The 15,886-nt window shown below is 37.6% G+C and overlaps 2 protein-coding genes across 2 annotated transcripts; both read left to right on the top strand.

Moving 5' to 3' along the window:
- The first annotated feature begins 4,022 nt into the window (after nt 1–4,022).
- On the top strand, nt 4,023–5,555 carry LOC101464713 (mast cell protease 1A). Its single transcript, XM_004554903.3, has 5 exons — nt 4,023–4,106; nt 4,208–4,367; nt 4,553–4,691; nt 4,862–5,077; nt 5,194–5,555. Exons 1-5 carry the CDS (start codon nt 4,049–4,051, stop codon nt 5,329–5,331), a joined length of 711 nt encoding a protein of 236 aa, XP_004554960.1. The 5' UTR covers nt 4,023–4,048; the 3' UTR covers nt 5,332–5,555.
- Nucleotides 5,556–13,704: 8,149 nt separating this feature from the next.
- On the top strand, nt 13,705–15,492 carry LOC101464418 (granzyme E). The gene is made up of 5 exons (XM_004554902.3): nt 13,705–13,780; nt 14,101–14,260; nt 14,441–14,573; nt 14,740–14,964; nt 15,053–15,492. Exons 1-5 carry the CDS (start codon nt 13,723–13,725, stop codon nt 15,215–15,217), a joined length of 741 nt encoding a protein of 246 aa, XP_004554959.1. The 5' UTR covers nt 13,705–13,722; the 3' UTR covers nt 15,218–15,492.
- The last annotated feature ends 394 nt before the right edge of the window (nt 15,493–15,886 follow it).

Raw genomic sequence — 15,886 nt, 5'->3', positions numbered from 1 at the left:
TATTCAATTGATTTGCATTAATATAATTTTATTATCGCTGCTTAGCAGTGGTGGAGACTCTCAAAACAGAGCTGATGAGAACCCAGTGACAATTGATAGGAGAATTGATAAGGAATCGAACTGATAAGTGATATCGCAGTTCCCGGTTTACACAGGAAATCGCAACTTTGCTCTCAATAAACTATTTGATTGGGTAAGGGGGGTCACGTTGAATGAGTTATACTGCATGCTACTGGTCTGTGTGTTTCCTATAGATGTACAGTGACTACTGTAAAGGCAATACAAAAGCTGCGATTAAAATAACGCTACCGTAAATACTGGAAACTTTGCTCACACCCCGTCAAAATCGGACCGCTGTCCTCCTACTGATGACCTAAGTTACGAAAGTTAAAAACTTAGCTTCTTAACCCTTAATCCTCCGTTCTTTTAAATAGCCACCAGAGGGCGATACCTCCGTATAAAAAGACTTGGGAAAGCTTTTTCCACACCTTTGAAAGCACTTCGTTTCCACTGTGTATTAACTTTTCACAGGTTGACACCAGGCTTTTTCTTTCTTTTTTTATGATTGAGATGTTGAGTTGTTTGTTTCCTGTCATTTGTCACAGAGTTTCTCTAAATTCACACCCAGTTTCACACCTTGGCTCAGGCGATTAGAGGATCATTTTGTCCCTCTGTGGGGGGATACTCCCACTAGGTTTATGTCTGGGACTCTCCACCATTTGACCTTAGAACTGAAGAAGCTTCTCGGATGAGAGGTGAAACGTCTTCAAGTAATTTAAAGAAGTCAAGACGCTTTTCTTTGCAAGCTCCTTTGACTACGATGACCTGGATGACTGAGAATCTTCACAGACATCTAAATTCAAATATTTTACTAATTTGTTTCTTCTTTCTGTCATTCACTTACTTTTACAAAACTGTAATTTTTAAGGGTCACTGTTGTAAATTTTAAATTAAATTAAATAGTCAATACTTGTATATGGTTCATCTACCAGTATGTGTATGTGTAGCATGTGGTTCATACATATTCTATGATGGTAAAATTACTGGGCCACCTAAACACTACATCTACAAGAGCCTCTCAGCCATAAAAACTTGCCATGAAGTTCACTGAGCACAGTTTCTGTCCTGATGTTAATGCCAGGATTAATACTCTGCAGTTTTTGAGTCAGCAAATAGTTGGTGACTTGTGCTGCACAATGCACCTCAGCACTCTGCATCTCTATAACTTTATGTGGTCTGTCACTTTGTGGCTGTGCTGCTGTGGTTCCCAAATTCTTCTACTTTGCAAGAAAAAAATCACTTACTGTTGTATGTGGGCTATCTGAGAAGACCAAAAATTGACTAGGTTATTGATGTTATACACCTGTGCCATTAGAAAGAGAGATGCATTCAAAGATTAAAAAGTCTGGCCCAAAACATTTGACCAAATATTGCAGGTATTCATCACTACACTGATTTACAGGTATTCTCTAAAAACTAACCCATATAAGGAGTGACATAATTAGGGGAAATTTCTACTGCTATGACTGAAGACTTAAAAGAGATGATTTTTGAAAGACTCAGACATACCGAACCATGGCGGATACACTGCAGTTTCACAAGTCAGTCAGAGGAAACTATGATATAAATCTATACTTCCTGATAATTACAAACAGGATGAGAGATGCTAGAACATTCACAGATATGTGACCAAACCAGAATAAAGTTGAAATGACTCACTGAGTGAGCCATCAAAAATACAAATGTTATTTATAATGAGCAAAAAAGTACAAGCGCATTAATATACGGAGCTATATGTAAATTGAATACACTGTTTGTGCTTCATTTAAACAGTTATTGTCCAACTGCATGTTAGCAAATATACTGTAGAGTAGCTGCATTTCTCTACACAGTAAAACACCATATACGGAGCTTTATAGCCAGGACATTCCTTCTTTTAAGAAATGTGCCAGACTTGGTCCCTGCTAAAATTTTGGCTACCTTTCTGATAAGTTTATGTTGATTTTTCAGCCCCATGATGGTTTCCTTCTCTTGTCTTTGCGTCTGCCTAAAAATTAAGATAAAACTGAAGTTATTCTGTTCTGGCTGGTGTTGCACTGTCTTTGTTTTGTTTTTGGGTTTTTTTGCAATTGTCACACTTTATGTAGTCCTGTGTTGATTGTTATATGTCATATGTAGCACTATGGTCTTGGAGGGACGTTGTGTAATTTCACTGTGTACTGTGCCACGGCTCATGGTTGGAATGACACTAAAGCCACTTGACTTGACTTAACTTGTTATTATACTTGGCCCCAAAAAATCATAGAAACACATTTACTCTGGATGGCCTCCAGTACTACTGTGATTTTTGACCAGAATATGTCCTTCATATTAAATAAATATGTAGAACTACAGTCCTGCATTTTTGGATTATATTATAATCCTACAAATTTATGTTTGTCCCTAAAATTTGAAACATCCTGTCTCAGAGTGATGGCGAAAACCACAAAATTTGATAAATTTCTACATGTGAGTTTTTGTTTTCAAATTCACCATGAAAAAGAAGTGATTTGATAATTGAGTTTTTGTGCTGAGGTTTATGCAAGAGGAGATTAGAAACTCTGCAGTTGTTGAGTCAGCAAATTATTGGCAACCTTTATGCACTGTGTGCAAGCAAGTGAGCAGGAAGAGCAGAAATTAAATTGTTGAGGTTACTGATTTTATACACCTGTGTAATTTTATAGACTCTAATTTTATATATTTAAGAATTCAAAAACTACATTCTGTGCTTGTACTTCAGGGAGACTCTGGTGGCCCATTAGTCTGGGAAGCTGCAAAGGCGTATGGGTGGTGTCTGCCAGTAGGCCAAACCCAAATTATCTAACAGTCCACACTTATACTAAGATAGTTATATAGGGACTGAATTGATTGTATACTGAAACATAAGTGAAACACTATCAAGAGATCTAATGACTGAGATATCAATATTCAGGCTGATTACAATGATGACGATGGTATACGTGTTTGTAACACATAATTAGACAAACTGTTGCACTTTGTTCTTGATGTCTATTTTTCATCATCGTAATACAAACTAAACACGTCCTTTGTGATTGTACAACTGGCTTATCGTATTATACCGCGAAGGGCTGTCTGAGTAAAACACTGTATACTTAAGAATTTATCCTGCTCTACATTGCTGTATATCATGCTATATGTATTACAAAAAAGCAAAGTGACAGATGACTTGACCTGTAACTGGTGCTACATGTCGGCTGGCTTCCTGTTTCACGCGCCCCCAACATTCTGAAAATAGTTTGTTTCCAAGTAATCCGCCAGGCTTTCTCACTGAATATTGTGAAGATGCTTTCTTGAAGCCATGTGCACAAATTCTTGCAACTCTTGCAACAGTCATAGCTTTCCATCTAATACATCATGCTAACAAACAATAACTTTTCACACTGTTGTCACTCTTTAAGTATATTAAGTTAATTACCTTCTTAATTTTCTTTTAAATTTTTCTTTCATCATGAACCCCAAAAAACATTTTACCCCATGGTTTTAACATTCTTGCTATAAATTGAAAATGTTATAAAATGTCTTCTTTCTTTAACATTGTTCATAGAGTTTGTACTGTGAGTTGACTCTATCAAGTCATATACTTGAATCTTGGACCAATTTATAGCAAAGCCTGTCTCACAATATCTCAACAAAAAGCCATGTTATATTCACCTTTTTGTTTTGTTTGATTTGATTTATTTTAAGCTTTATTGAAAGATTTTGAATCTATAACAATGCATAATGTGACCCTTGTTAGAACTATATTACTATTAAGCCTGCTTAAAGACTCCAACTAAGACTAATGAGCTACATTTAATAAGCTACACTTTTTTTCAGCTTCTGGAGGTGTCAGAGATGATCTCTTTATAAATGTGGTTTGACACCCCATCATTTGCATTTACAAAAACACAAACACTTCCTCCTTTATTATAAGGAAGCATTTAAAGACTGAAGTGTCAGTGAAGTGCGCCATTGCTCTTCAGTAACTCACCTTGACTTTGATCTCACCATGTTTACCCACTGTAACCTGGCAGCACTGATACTCGTGCTGACTCTTCATGATCAAGGTAAGGCTCTTTTCATAGCACAAACGTTTATACAAAGTCAAAACGAAGTCCATGAAGTTAAGATTTTGATGCATAGAATATGAAAACCTTTTTCTCTCCAGTTCATACAGGAGAAATCGTGGGTGGCCATAAGGTTGCACCACATAGCAGGCCGTACATGGTGATTTTGGAGCTGAACAAGTCAAATGGTATTACAACATACTGTGATGGCTTCCTTGTAAATGAGCATTTTGTGATGACTGCTGCCCACTGCGAAGCCAGGTGAGTTTAACCCACTCATGTTTATCTAAAATGAATTATGTGGCCACAATAATGCTAAAGTTACACAACTTCAAGCCACAACCTTTGACTGCGATGTAGGTTTCATGAAGGATTTATCTTTTCTTTTGTTAATACTAAAAATTATTATCTTTATTGTTTCAAGATATTTTTCCCCTATTTTTCAGATTGTACAAAGTCTTTCTGGGACTTCATGATTACAAAAATCGCAGAAAAGTACAGACTGTGACTGTGGATGAGACAAATGCTTTTCCACACGAAGGCTACAACAAAACTTCTTTAAAAAATGACATAATGCTTCTTAAGGTAAATAAAGACCAAAATAATTGTATTTGACAAAAAGATTATTATTAATTTGAGCTATAATCAACTTTCATTTATTATATTAGGAAAAGCTCAGTCATCAACAAACAGCTGTTAATCTATATACTGTATATATTGATACTAAAATTCTCTTATTTCTCGTTTTCTTGAAGTTGCATCCCAAGGCTAAGTTCAACGAGAATGTGACATCTATTACTCTCGCAGGCCGTGATGATGTCCCAAAGTCATGTGCAGTCCTTGGCTGGGGAAAAACAGAGAATGGTAAAGCATCTGATGTACTCCGGGAAGTCAATGTGAACCTGACTGACAATGAGTTGTGTGCTAAGGAAAAAAAGTACTGCTCTAAAGGTACAACTGGACCAAGCAACGTAAGTAGATTTTGCATCTTATAACAAGAAAGAAAAAAGAGCATTGATCAGCATTGATAATTAGCTCATTGTTCACTTATGATCACAATAACTACATACTGTGCTTGTACTTCCAGGGAGACTCTGGTGGCCCGTTAGTCTGTGAATGTGGAACGGCGTATGGGGTGGTGTCTGCCAGCAAGCAAAACACCTACAGTTATACTATGATACCTGAATACAGAGACTGGATTGACTGCATACTAAAACATAAGTGAAAGTCATAATACATTTAAACCTCAGATCGCTAAGACATCTGATGACTGAGATATCAATATTTAGACTGAACTGAGACTGCCTAACAGACAAGATATCATTGTGACCTAATATACTGATACTGCATTTCATGTTCTTAAAAACAGTAATAATCAATTATTGCTTTGCCTTTCTGTTAGAGTAGATTCAAAGAGAACCCATGCCGTTATGCTTGTTTGTAACATTTAATGAGACAATAAACTGTTTTTCTTTGATGTCTTATTTTCTTAATAGCAATGCAAACAAAACATATTTTACATGATTATGCAGCATATTTTAAGTCAATGTAAACATATATATTTCCTAGATATATGAACAAAAATCAGGAAATATATTGTAAAGGCACTTGATGTTAAACATGTAAGCTAAAGCATGCATTACAAGTGAAACAAACAGGAACAGAATCACAAAAGCATATTGTTAAATGGAGACATCAGGTTGGGATCTGAAAAAAATTACTCAGGTTACATAGTTCATGATATATATCATTAAATGACCTGATATGAGGTACAGTACACTGGCTGTTCAAATAAACACATCCAACACTTTGTATATCCGTGATGTCTCATATGACCTAAGTAACACTGAGAATGTATTTGGTGATCATTTCAGCTTGCCTTTAGAGCCACCATCAGGTTTTTCTCTTTTAACACACTTTATGAACATGTACACTCACTGAGCACAATTGTTCAACTATTCATTTATGCAAACATCTAATCAGCCATCAGCAACTCAATGCATTAGGAATCTAGACATAGTCAAGATGATCTGCTGAAGTTCAAATCGAAGTTCACATGGGCATGAGGTCAAAATATTTATGGCCCTAACTACTAGTATACATTATGACTAAATGAATCGTTGTGTATCTCACTCCATCTAGTTTTGCACACGCTCCACAGTAAAATAACAAATGACAAAGTTCACAGGTTACAGCTAAAAGTCATTAATTTATAATTGATTGCTTTCTATATATTAGTGCTATTTCTTAAATGTGTAAACTTTGCAATAAATTGTATTATTTAATTAGTTTAGTCTCTTACTGTTACTGTCTTGGAGCAACTGTAACGCACATAGTTTCCTTAGGGATTATAAAAGTATTCTGATTCTGATCCTCCAGTTTCTTCCTGCCATAAAGTGTAATGCAGATTAGACTAGAGCAGTAGATCACTGCATATGCACATAAATGATCTTAAATTAATTATACCATAGACATGGGGACATGTTTAAAAAAATGCTTTAATATAAATAAAATAGCTGTCTGTGAAAATATATATATCAAAGAAAATGTACATAAAATGCATACTATATACGTATTTTTTATTTTAGTACCGGCTCACAGGAAAGATGCATATTAATAAAAAAAACATTAATATCTATCCATCCATGGATTAATATGTGATAAATGCCAGAGAAAGTTATGTAAAGTCTTTGTAGTCATGCATTTTTTTTTATTTATTTGTAAACGCTTCATGCTCGTGCATTACCTTTTTCACCCACTAGAGGGTGCTGAAGCACCACCTACAGAAGAGGACGCACTCACTGAGGTCAGAGCAACGAAAAGCAGCTTTCTTACCTCAGAGATCAGAGTAGACAGAAAGAACAATGGACAGCTGAGGGTTTGTTGAATTGGAGCATGGAGCTGGTGAATAGGTTATGAGTTTACACGCGGTCTGGTCTATTCCTGTAAAACAAACAAACAAACAAACAAACAAACAAAATTCCAGCAGTTTCCAATGTCATCAGAGCCTTTGAATAGCAATACTATTAAATAATTGCTACATACTATTATTATCATTATTATTACTCTTTATAGTTATTATTACAAGAACCCTGGCTGTATTGAAGCAGATTTAATCCTGCTCATAAGCACAATAGCCAAATGTAACCACAAGATGGCAGCAGTTTAACCCCCTTAGACCCGAACTCTTTCATGGCATGCATTTTTTTTGCAAGTTCTCTTAGCTATTTGGGCTGATTGAGACCTGATGAATGTAAAAAGAATTAGATCGGTTTTTGTTTTTTTTGTTTTGTTGTTGTTGTGTCTGAGAAAGATGAGATCCACATATGAGGACATTCGCCTTAAATTTCGATAGAACAGTGGTAGTAAAATGTCCTTGCTACTGTGCAATGACGGTTATTCAAATTTAAAGAACAAAACAAAAAATATAAAAAAAAAAAAAAACAATAACAACAAAAAAAAACCCAAAACGAAATATTTGTGACTAAAGTACAAATCTGAGTGCCTTTTCTACCATTTTCCATCTAAGTACCCTTGAAAGACAACCAGTAACATACCTACCTGGACTGCCTGGAATGTACCTGTTATAGCGGATAAAAATATGTCTAGAAACATTAAAAAAAAAAAGTCCAAAATTATTTCAGTTGCTTAAATGGTTTGGAGAAACCTTTCAGAAACCCTTCATACCTGCACTGATTTCACAGAACATAAGCTACAACAATGTAAACAGTCTATGAGTGTGCTTTTGCCAGTGTTTTCAATTCACGTCTGCCCTGTATATTTCTTTCTTTCTCTTTTTTTCTTATGCCTTCCTCCTGTCCATCTTAACGTTCAAATCTTTTCTGAAAACAGGAACCTGGACACTGCATGTCTGATACCTGATGCATGAATTCTAAAGAGCTGTCAATTTATTTCTGCTTGCTTTGACTCTTTGCTTCTTGCAGTACTGTAGTTTCCTATTCACCTAATTTTCAGGGGATTCTTTCTCATACTGGCTGGTAGTGAAACCGCTGCAAAGTAGGTTTTAACCACCATCAGAATTCTGAACGTTTGTGCACGACTGCTTGTTTATCTTTTATCATCCCCAGCTCATTTCATTGCTTAGGAGCTCTATGACAAACGTTTCACAGCATATCTCTCTTCATCACAGTGATGCGTGCAGAAAGGCTTCTTTTCTGCATAGTTATTTTTCACTGATTGGAGTACAGTGGCGATAAAATGATAAGAAGCCACAAAAAGATAATGCACCAGAAAAGTGATCACTTTAGCATAGTCAGCATTTGGGCACATTTTCATTTTGTAGGTTGCATTTTCATTTTGTAGGTTGCCACAGCATACCTACAAAATGAAAAATGACTTGGTTCACTGAGGATAAATCATCTTGGGCACAAATCATTTGCATAATTTTCTCTTTATGACTATGCAGCAAGTCAAAAAAACGCTACATCATATAGGTCTCCTTGTTTTGTTGTCAATGCTTAGCAGAAGAGCCAATGACCGAAATGTGCATGCCCTTTCGCTTTGAGCACTATGTGCTGCAAAAGGATTTTCCTGCATCAACATAAGCCTTCTGAAAGTAGTTGATTCTCACCACATTTAATGCAGTATCCACTGTTACATTTTAAACCGTCTGAGAAAAGGTGCAACTGTTCAAGCGCTTTTACATCAAAGAAAAAAAAAAAGAGTAAAACACGTAATAGCACCTCAAAGAAATTTGCGTGTAAAATACTGAGATTTTACACAATCATGCAGAGGAAATGGTTTATGATAGTAATCTCTGCTTTTTGCAAATTGCAGGCACATTGATAGATGCAGGAACATTTCAACCAGTTACACAAGACTGAGATAAGAACTGAAGTTCAAATGAATCATAGAACAATCTGCATTTTATATATATATATATATATATATATATATATATATACACATACACATACATATGTACATGTATAGATAATGGGCAAAAATAGAGGAAACTTTAATATTTAAAACAAATTAAAATCATACGCAAGCCAAAGAAGAGAATGGGATGGATGAACGCATTACTTCACATACATAAACAGATAAATGAGTAGAAAGACTGAAGGTTTAAAATAGACCTTCAGAGTAGCAAGTGTAGAGTGATATTAAAAAAATATGCTATGTTTCACAAATTTCTATTTTGGTTGATTACTTTTCTAAAACCTGAAACAAAACAAAAAAATAGTAACTGAAATTGAGAAGTAACTGATCATTTGAGTCAGGTACATATTCTCCCCAATAAATGTGTAATCATATCATATCAAAGAATGTAACTTATTAAGCTAAATAGTATTGAATACAGGCCTTTATTATTCTTAAATGGATAGCTCATGTAAAAGACAGAATATGCAGAATTTTGGGTGTTATGTCTGTTACTTTGCCTTGTTGTTTAGATTAGAAATATACAAAAATGTGTAGTCTATCTGAATATTGAGTTTTTATGGATACACTCTTAAAATCCTATTAGATGACTGTTCACAGCAAGTCAAAACCATATTTCAGGTCACCAGGAAATGGGCTTACAAGTACTGTTTGAAAATACTTTAGGCAGTATAAGCAGTACCACATCACTTAAATTGTAATATAATGTTACCGCTTTAGCAGGTCAGTGTGCTGCGTGGGTGTGTCATATCTCATCCATCTCTCCTGACGAGACAGTGCACAGGTGGCTTCATTCAGCAGTCAGCCACCCAGCAGTATATAAGCTAGTGAAGCGCTGCTCAGTTGGTGTGTGGACCACTCTTGGGTGGAGAGTGTTAGTGTTGTGGTCTACTTGTGTTAACTATGATGTTTTTTCTTTCAGACATCCCACAAGTTTTGGTCTTCAGCACTTCTGTATTTAGTAAAACTCACACTGATTCTTTCTTATAGTAACTGCTGGTTTTAATAGTGTGAAGTGACTATTCGTCTTCATCATTTTGAAAGTACATGGTAATCTATTATTGTATATGTTGGTAGCCTTCAGCTAATCCAAAATGCTGCAGCAAGAGTCCTGACAGGGACTAGAAAGAGAGCAGATTTCTCCTGTTTTGTCTTCCCTTCATTGGCTTCCTGTTAAATCCAGAATTGAATTCAAAATCCTGCTCCTCACTTACAAGGTCTTAAATAATCAGGCCCCATCTTATCTTAACGACCTTGTAGTACCATATCACCCTATTAGAGCACTTCGCTCTCGCTCTGCAGGCCTACTTGTTGTTCCTAGAGTATTTAAAAGAAGAATGGGAGGGAGAGCCTTCAGTTTTCAGGCCCCTCTTCTGTGGAACCAGCTTCCAGTTTGGATTCAGGAGACAGACACTATCTCTACTTTTAAGATTAGGCTTAAAACTTTCCTTTTTGCTAAAGCATATAGTTAGGGCTGGACCAGGTGACCCTGAATCCTCCCTTAGTTATGCTGCAATAGACGTAGGCTGCCGGGGATTCCCATGATGCATTGAGTTTTTCCTTTCCAGTCACCTTTCTCACTCACTACTATATGTATTAACAGACCTCTCTGCATTGAATCATATCTGTTATTAACCTCTGTCTCTCTTCCACAGCATGTCTTTTATCCTGTCTTCCTTCTCTCACCCCAACCAATCACAGCAGATGACCCCGCCCCTCCCTGAGCCTGGTTCTGCCGGTGGTTTCTTCCTGTTAAAAGGGAGTTTTTCCTTCCCACTGTCGCCAAAGTGCTTGCTCATAGGGGGTCATGTGATTGTTGGGTTTTTCTCTGTATCTATGAAGCGCCTTGAGGCGACTTTTGTTGTGATTTGGCGCTATATAAATAAAATTGAATTGAATTGAATTGAATAGATCGGTGGACTGAAAGTTTTCATGGCATAGATCTGTTCATAACTGCTTTCTTGAAAACAATTCTTGGAACCACAAACAGTCGTATCAGATTTACATTCATGTTAACAATTCATTCTCATAAACAATCATTTAAACAATGACTATAGTAAATTCAGTATATGTAGTAAACTATGATTGTCTTGTGCAAAGATAAGAACAGCTTGAAGGACAAAGTATCTTTAGCTAGCTGATAGTAATGTATAGTTTTACACACTCCTGACATCATTACTTGCTTCTTTGACACTGCTGCATCACTTATATTGTCAAACTATTTAAAACTTTCTTAATAATATGTGATATAATTGTTGGAGCACAAGCTGTTGTTGAAAGAAGGCTTTCAGTTTTCCTTTTTTTATGTTTTTGTCTTTATTAGATAATGCAGCAGAGAGTACCAGTAAAGCACTAGAGAGAATCGGAAGATTCGTGACAAATGGCTATAGGCTGAAGTTGAAACCAGGCTGCTGAATTTGGCCTTAGTGACATACAGTGGCCCGTGAATGCCATGAACTAAACAGACATCCAACTTTTGACAATTTATCAGAAATGATCTTACTTACCTCAAAAGTCTGCATTGCTTGCAGCTCAGCTATTTTTCCAGTTGCACACATAACCACTGATGGCCACATAGACAAAGAGCACCCTATTTGCAGGTTAGGTTGTTTCTGACTTGCCAGATAATGCCAGCAGTTGGTGTACTGCATCAAAATTACAAGATCGACCTTCTTCATTTATATTCTCAGGCCTTTCACCACAATTTGTTTATGCCAGAAAACAACTACTACCTATAACACCCAGCACGCCCCTGCGGGCGGTTTATCCTTCAAGCTCGGGTCCTCTACCAGAGGCCTGGGAGCTTGAGGGTCCTGCGCAGTATCTTAGCTGTTCCCAGGACTGCGCTCTTCTGGACAGAGATCTCCGATGTTGTTCCCGGGATCTGCTGGAGCCACTCGCCTAGCTTGGGAGTCACCGCACCTAGTGCTCCGATTACCACGGGGACCACCGTTACCTTCACCCTCCACATCCTCTCGAGCTCTTCTCTGAGCCCTTGGTATTTCTCCAGCTTCTCGTGTTCCTTCTTCCTGATGTTGCTGTCATTCGGAACCGCTACATCGATCACTATGGCCGTCTTCTTCTGTTTGTCTACCACCACTATGTCCGGTTGGTTAGCCACCACCATTTTGTCCGTCTGTATCTGGAAGTCCCACAGGATCTTAGCTCGGTCATTCTCCACCACCCTTGGGGGCATCTCCCATTTTGACCTCGGGACTTCCAGGTTATACTCGGCACAGATGTTCCTGTACACTATGCCGGCCACTTGGTTATGGCGTTCCATGTATGCCTTGCCTGCTAGCATCTTGCACCCTGCTGTTATGTGCTGGATTGTCTCTGGGGCATCTTTACACAGCCTGCACCTGGGGTCTTGCCTGGTGTGATAGACCCCAGCCTCTATGGATCTTGTACTCAGAGCTTGTTCTTGTGCTGCCATGATTAGTGCCTCTGTGCTGTCTTTCAGTCCAGCTTTGTCCAGCCACTGGTAGGATTTCTGGATATCAGCCACCTCCTCTATCTGCCGGTGGTACATACCGTGCAGGGGCCTGTCCTTCCATGATGGTTCCTCGTCTCCCTCCTCTTTCTTGGGTTTCTGCTGCCTGAGGTATTCACTGAGCACTCGGTCAGTTGGGGCCATCTTCCCAATGTATTCTTGGATGTTCGTTGTCTCATCCTGGACTGTGGTGCTGACACTCACCAGTCCCCGGCCCCCTTCCTTCCGCTTAGCGTACAGCCTCAGGGTGCTGGACTTGGGGTGAAACCCTCCATGCATGGTAAGGAGCTTTCTTGTCTTTATGTCAGTGGCTTCTATCTCCTCCTTTGGCCAGCCTATTACCCCAGCAGGGTACCTGATCACGGGCAGGGCGTACGTGTTGATGGCCCGGATCTTGTTCTTACCATTCAGCTGACTCCTCAGGACTTGCCTGACCCTCTGCAGGTACTTGGTGGTTGCAGCTTTTCTAGCGGCCTCTTCATGGTTCCCATTCCCCTCTGGGATCCCCAAGTACTTGTAACTGTCCTCTATGTCTGCAATGTTGCCTTCTGGTAGTTCAATCCCCTCAGTTCTGACTACCTTCCCTCTCTTTGTTACCATCCGACTACACTTCTCCAGTCCGAACGACATTCCAATGTCATTGCTGTATAGTCTGGTAGTGTGGATCAGTGAATCGATGTCTCGTTCACTCTTGGCATACAGCTTGATGTCATCCATGTACAGGAGGTGGCTGACAACTGCTCCGTTCCAACTGCTGGCTATATATATATATATATATATATATGTATATATATATATATATGTGTGTGTGTGTGTGTGTGTGTGTGTGTGTGTGTGTGTGTGCGCTTGTGTAAAGTTACTGATTTTTTTTCATGGAGTTTGTTGAGCTGTGATCCGACAAAATCACCCCACAAGCTTAAATCTTGATTGTCCCATGACCAGCATTAAGCATATATATATATATATATATATATATATATATATATATATATATATATATATATATATATATATATATATATGTAATGTAATACTATGAAAATAAGAGTTTTTGTCAGGCTGTGGAGGTGTTCCTTATGTGGTTCAAGGCCACATCATTTGCATATGCAAATAACACAAGGACGTCCTTCTGTCTCAAATATAATGAAGTATTTAAAGAGTGAAGCTGTCAGTGATGTGTCCCACTGCTCTTCAGGATCTCAGCCTGCCTTTTGTCTCATCATGTTTGCCCACTTTAACCTGGCAATACTCACTGTTTTGCTGATTCTTCATGATCAAGGTAAGATTACAGATAGATGTATTATATTATGTAATTCATGAAGAGATCTGCTTTGCCTCTGTGCAGCAGTGATTGCATAGAATAAGTTATATGATGGATAAATAAATTTATAGCATACAGATAAATATTATGGAATACCACTGGTTATGAAGCAGAACTGGTGAAGACACATTGAGTTCTGTCCTCACAGAGTTTCATAAAGGCATACAGGGGCTCCCCCAATAGTGTGCCTTCATCAAAGCATCCATTATGTATTGCATCATGTCTGAACTATAAGACAGTATGTTTTTGTTTTATAAGGTATTTGATTTTTATTTCAGTCCACACAGGGGAAATCATCGGTGGCCATGAGACCGTGCCACATAGCAGACCGTACATGGTGCTTTTACAGCAGAACAAGGCAAATGGTCATTCAGGACACTGTGGTGGCTTCCTTCTGAATGAGAATTTTGTGTTGACTGCAGCCCACTGCCATGCTGAGTAGGTTAAACACACTTTATGTTTAACTACCAGAGATTCTAATGCCCCTAATAAGATAAGTCTTGAAACTGGGAAATATGTTTTATGATGGCTCCATATATGTTTATTTTATTGAACACAATATATAAATAAATAATCTCTTCATTGTCACTTAACAGTTTTGCTCTTATTGTATTTCAGAACGTACAAAATATTCCTGGGTCTTCACAATTACCATGATATGAATGGTGTACAACACCTGCATGTGGAGAAAGCCTTTCCTCATGATGACTACGATGCAAATACTTTTGAAAACGATATAATGGTCCTTAAGGTAGGAGAAGCAAATGACTTCATTTGTGCTTAATAACATGCCATAAGTAATAATGGTTAATTACTGTAATGATTTATCATTTAATATATTTAATTTAGATAAGCATCAAAATGCTATAATTCTAATATCTAATAAACCATTTTTTAATCTCTGCTCTTTCCTTAAGTTGAAGTCCAAGGCAGAATTTAACGATAAAGTGAAGTCCATTGCTCTCGCAGACCATGGCGATGGCTCTCTGCCACAATCATGTGTCGTCTCTGGCTGGGGAAGAACAAAAGAAGGAAGCCATATGTCTTTGAAACTCCTGGAAGCTAATGTAACCCTGACTGATGATGAGAGGTGTGCTATGGAAATGTTTTACTGCTCTAAGGGCGAGACTGGACCAGGCAAGGTAAGTACTTTTTTGTAACGTAACATGAAAAAATTTAACTTTTAGTCAGAAACGATCATTTTTTTGCACATGTATTAATGCTTTTCAGGGAGACTCTGGTGGTCCATTAGTCTGTGGAGATGGAAAGGCATATGGGGTGGTGTCCACCAGCAGTAGCCCAACTCCCAGTGCTTCATCAATCCATAGGTATACTAAGATACCCACCTACAAAGTATGGATCAATTCCATAATCAATGGTAATGGGAAATACTAATACGTCGAATGCGTGATGGATCATGTCACAATATTTGCACCACTGAAGTAAATCGCTCTTAAATGAGATTAGAATAAGGTTCAATCCCCAAAATACTTATCCCAATCACTGTAAAAAGACAAAATAAAAAAACAACAACCCAAAAACAAAAACGTAACATCATACAGCAAAAAAAAAGTGTTATTGTGATTACTTTTTAAAGCATATTTTTCTGTATCCAGTTATTGAGCTTTTTTAGATGTGACATGTGTGGATATGGTACTACTTTGCTCTAAATAAATAATAATAAAGTATATCAAAGGTGTGTGATATTTGCTTTTAAAGCTTTCCCACTGCATTTTCTCAGTACTTGGGACCCCCTGTTTTCCTTCGACAAGAATGATATATCAGACACTAACTTTCATTACCACAAATGAAGTTGAATTTAAAACTATTTAGGGGAGCTTATTTGTACATGTTTAGGATAATATTATGAATTGAGCAAAAAATTTATATTTGTAACATTTTATTTTAAAACATTCAAGTTTAAGCCAACGTAAAATCTACAGTGGGGCAAAAAAGTATTTAGTCAGCCACCGATTGTGCAAGTTCCCCCACCTAAAATGATGACAGAGGTCAGTAATTTGCACCAGAGGTACACTTCAACTGTGAGAGACAGAATGTGAAAAA

This window comes from Maylandia zebra, linkage group LG23, assembly GCF_041146795.1.
Source record: "Maylandia zebra isolate NMK-2024a linkage group LG23, Mzebra_GT3a, whole genome shotgun sequence".
Classification (NCBI taxonomy): Eukaryota; Metazoa; Chordata; class Actinopteri; order Cichliformes; family Cichlidae; genus Maylandia; species Maylandia zebra.
This window is presented reverse-complemented; position numbering and strand designations above follow the sequence as displayed.

What these genes read in the sequence shown, in the direction of transcription:
- LOC101464713 (XM_004554903.3), top strand. Translation starts at nt 4,049, where the DNA reads ATGTTTACCCACTGTAACCTGGCAGCACTGATACTCGTGCTGACTCTT. An exon ending in GCTGACTCTTCATGATCAAG is followed by an intron (nt 4,107 to 4,207) that starts GTAAGGCTCTTT and finishes TTTTCTCTCCAG; the next exon opens with TTCATACAGGAGAAATCGTG. An exon ending in ATGACATAATGCTTCTTAAG is followed by an intron (nt 4,692 to 4,861) that starts GTAAATAAAGAC and finishes GTTTTCTTGAAG; the next exon opens with TTGCATCCCAAGGCTAAGTT.
- LOC101464418 (XM_004554902.3), top strand. Translation starts at nt 13,723, where the DNA reads ATGTTTGCCCACTTTAACCTGGCAATACTCACTGTTTTGCTGATTCTT. An exon ending in GCAGCCCACTGCCATGCTGA is followed by an intron (nt 14,261 to 14,440) that starts GTAGGTTAAACA and finishes ATTGTATTTCAG; the next exon opens with AACGTACAAAATATTCCTGG. An exon ending in ACGATATAATGGTCCTTAAG is followed by an intron (nt 14,574 to 14,739) that starts GTAGGAGAAGCA and finishes TCTTTCCTTAAG; the next exon opens with TTGAAGTCCAAGGCAGAATT.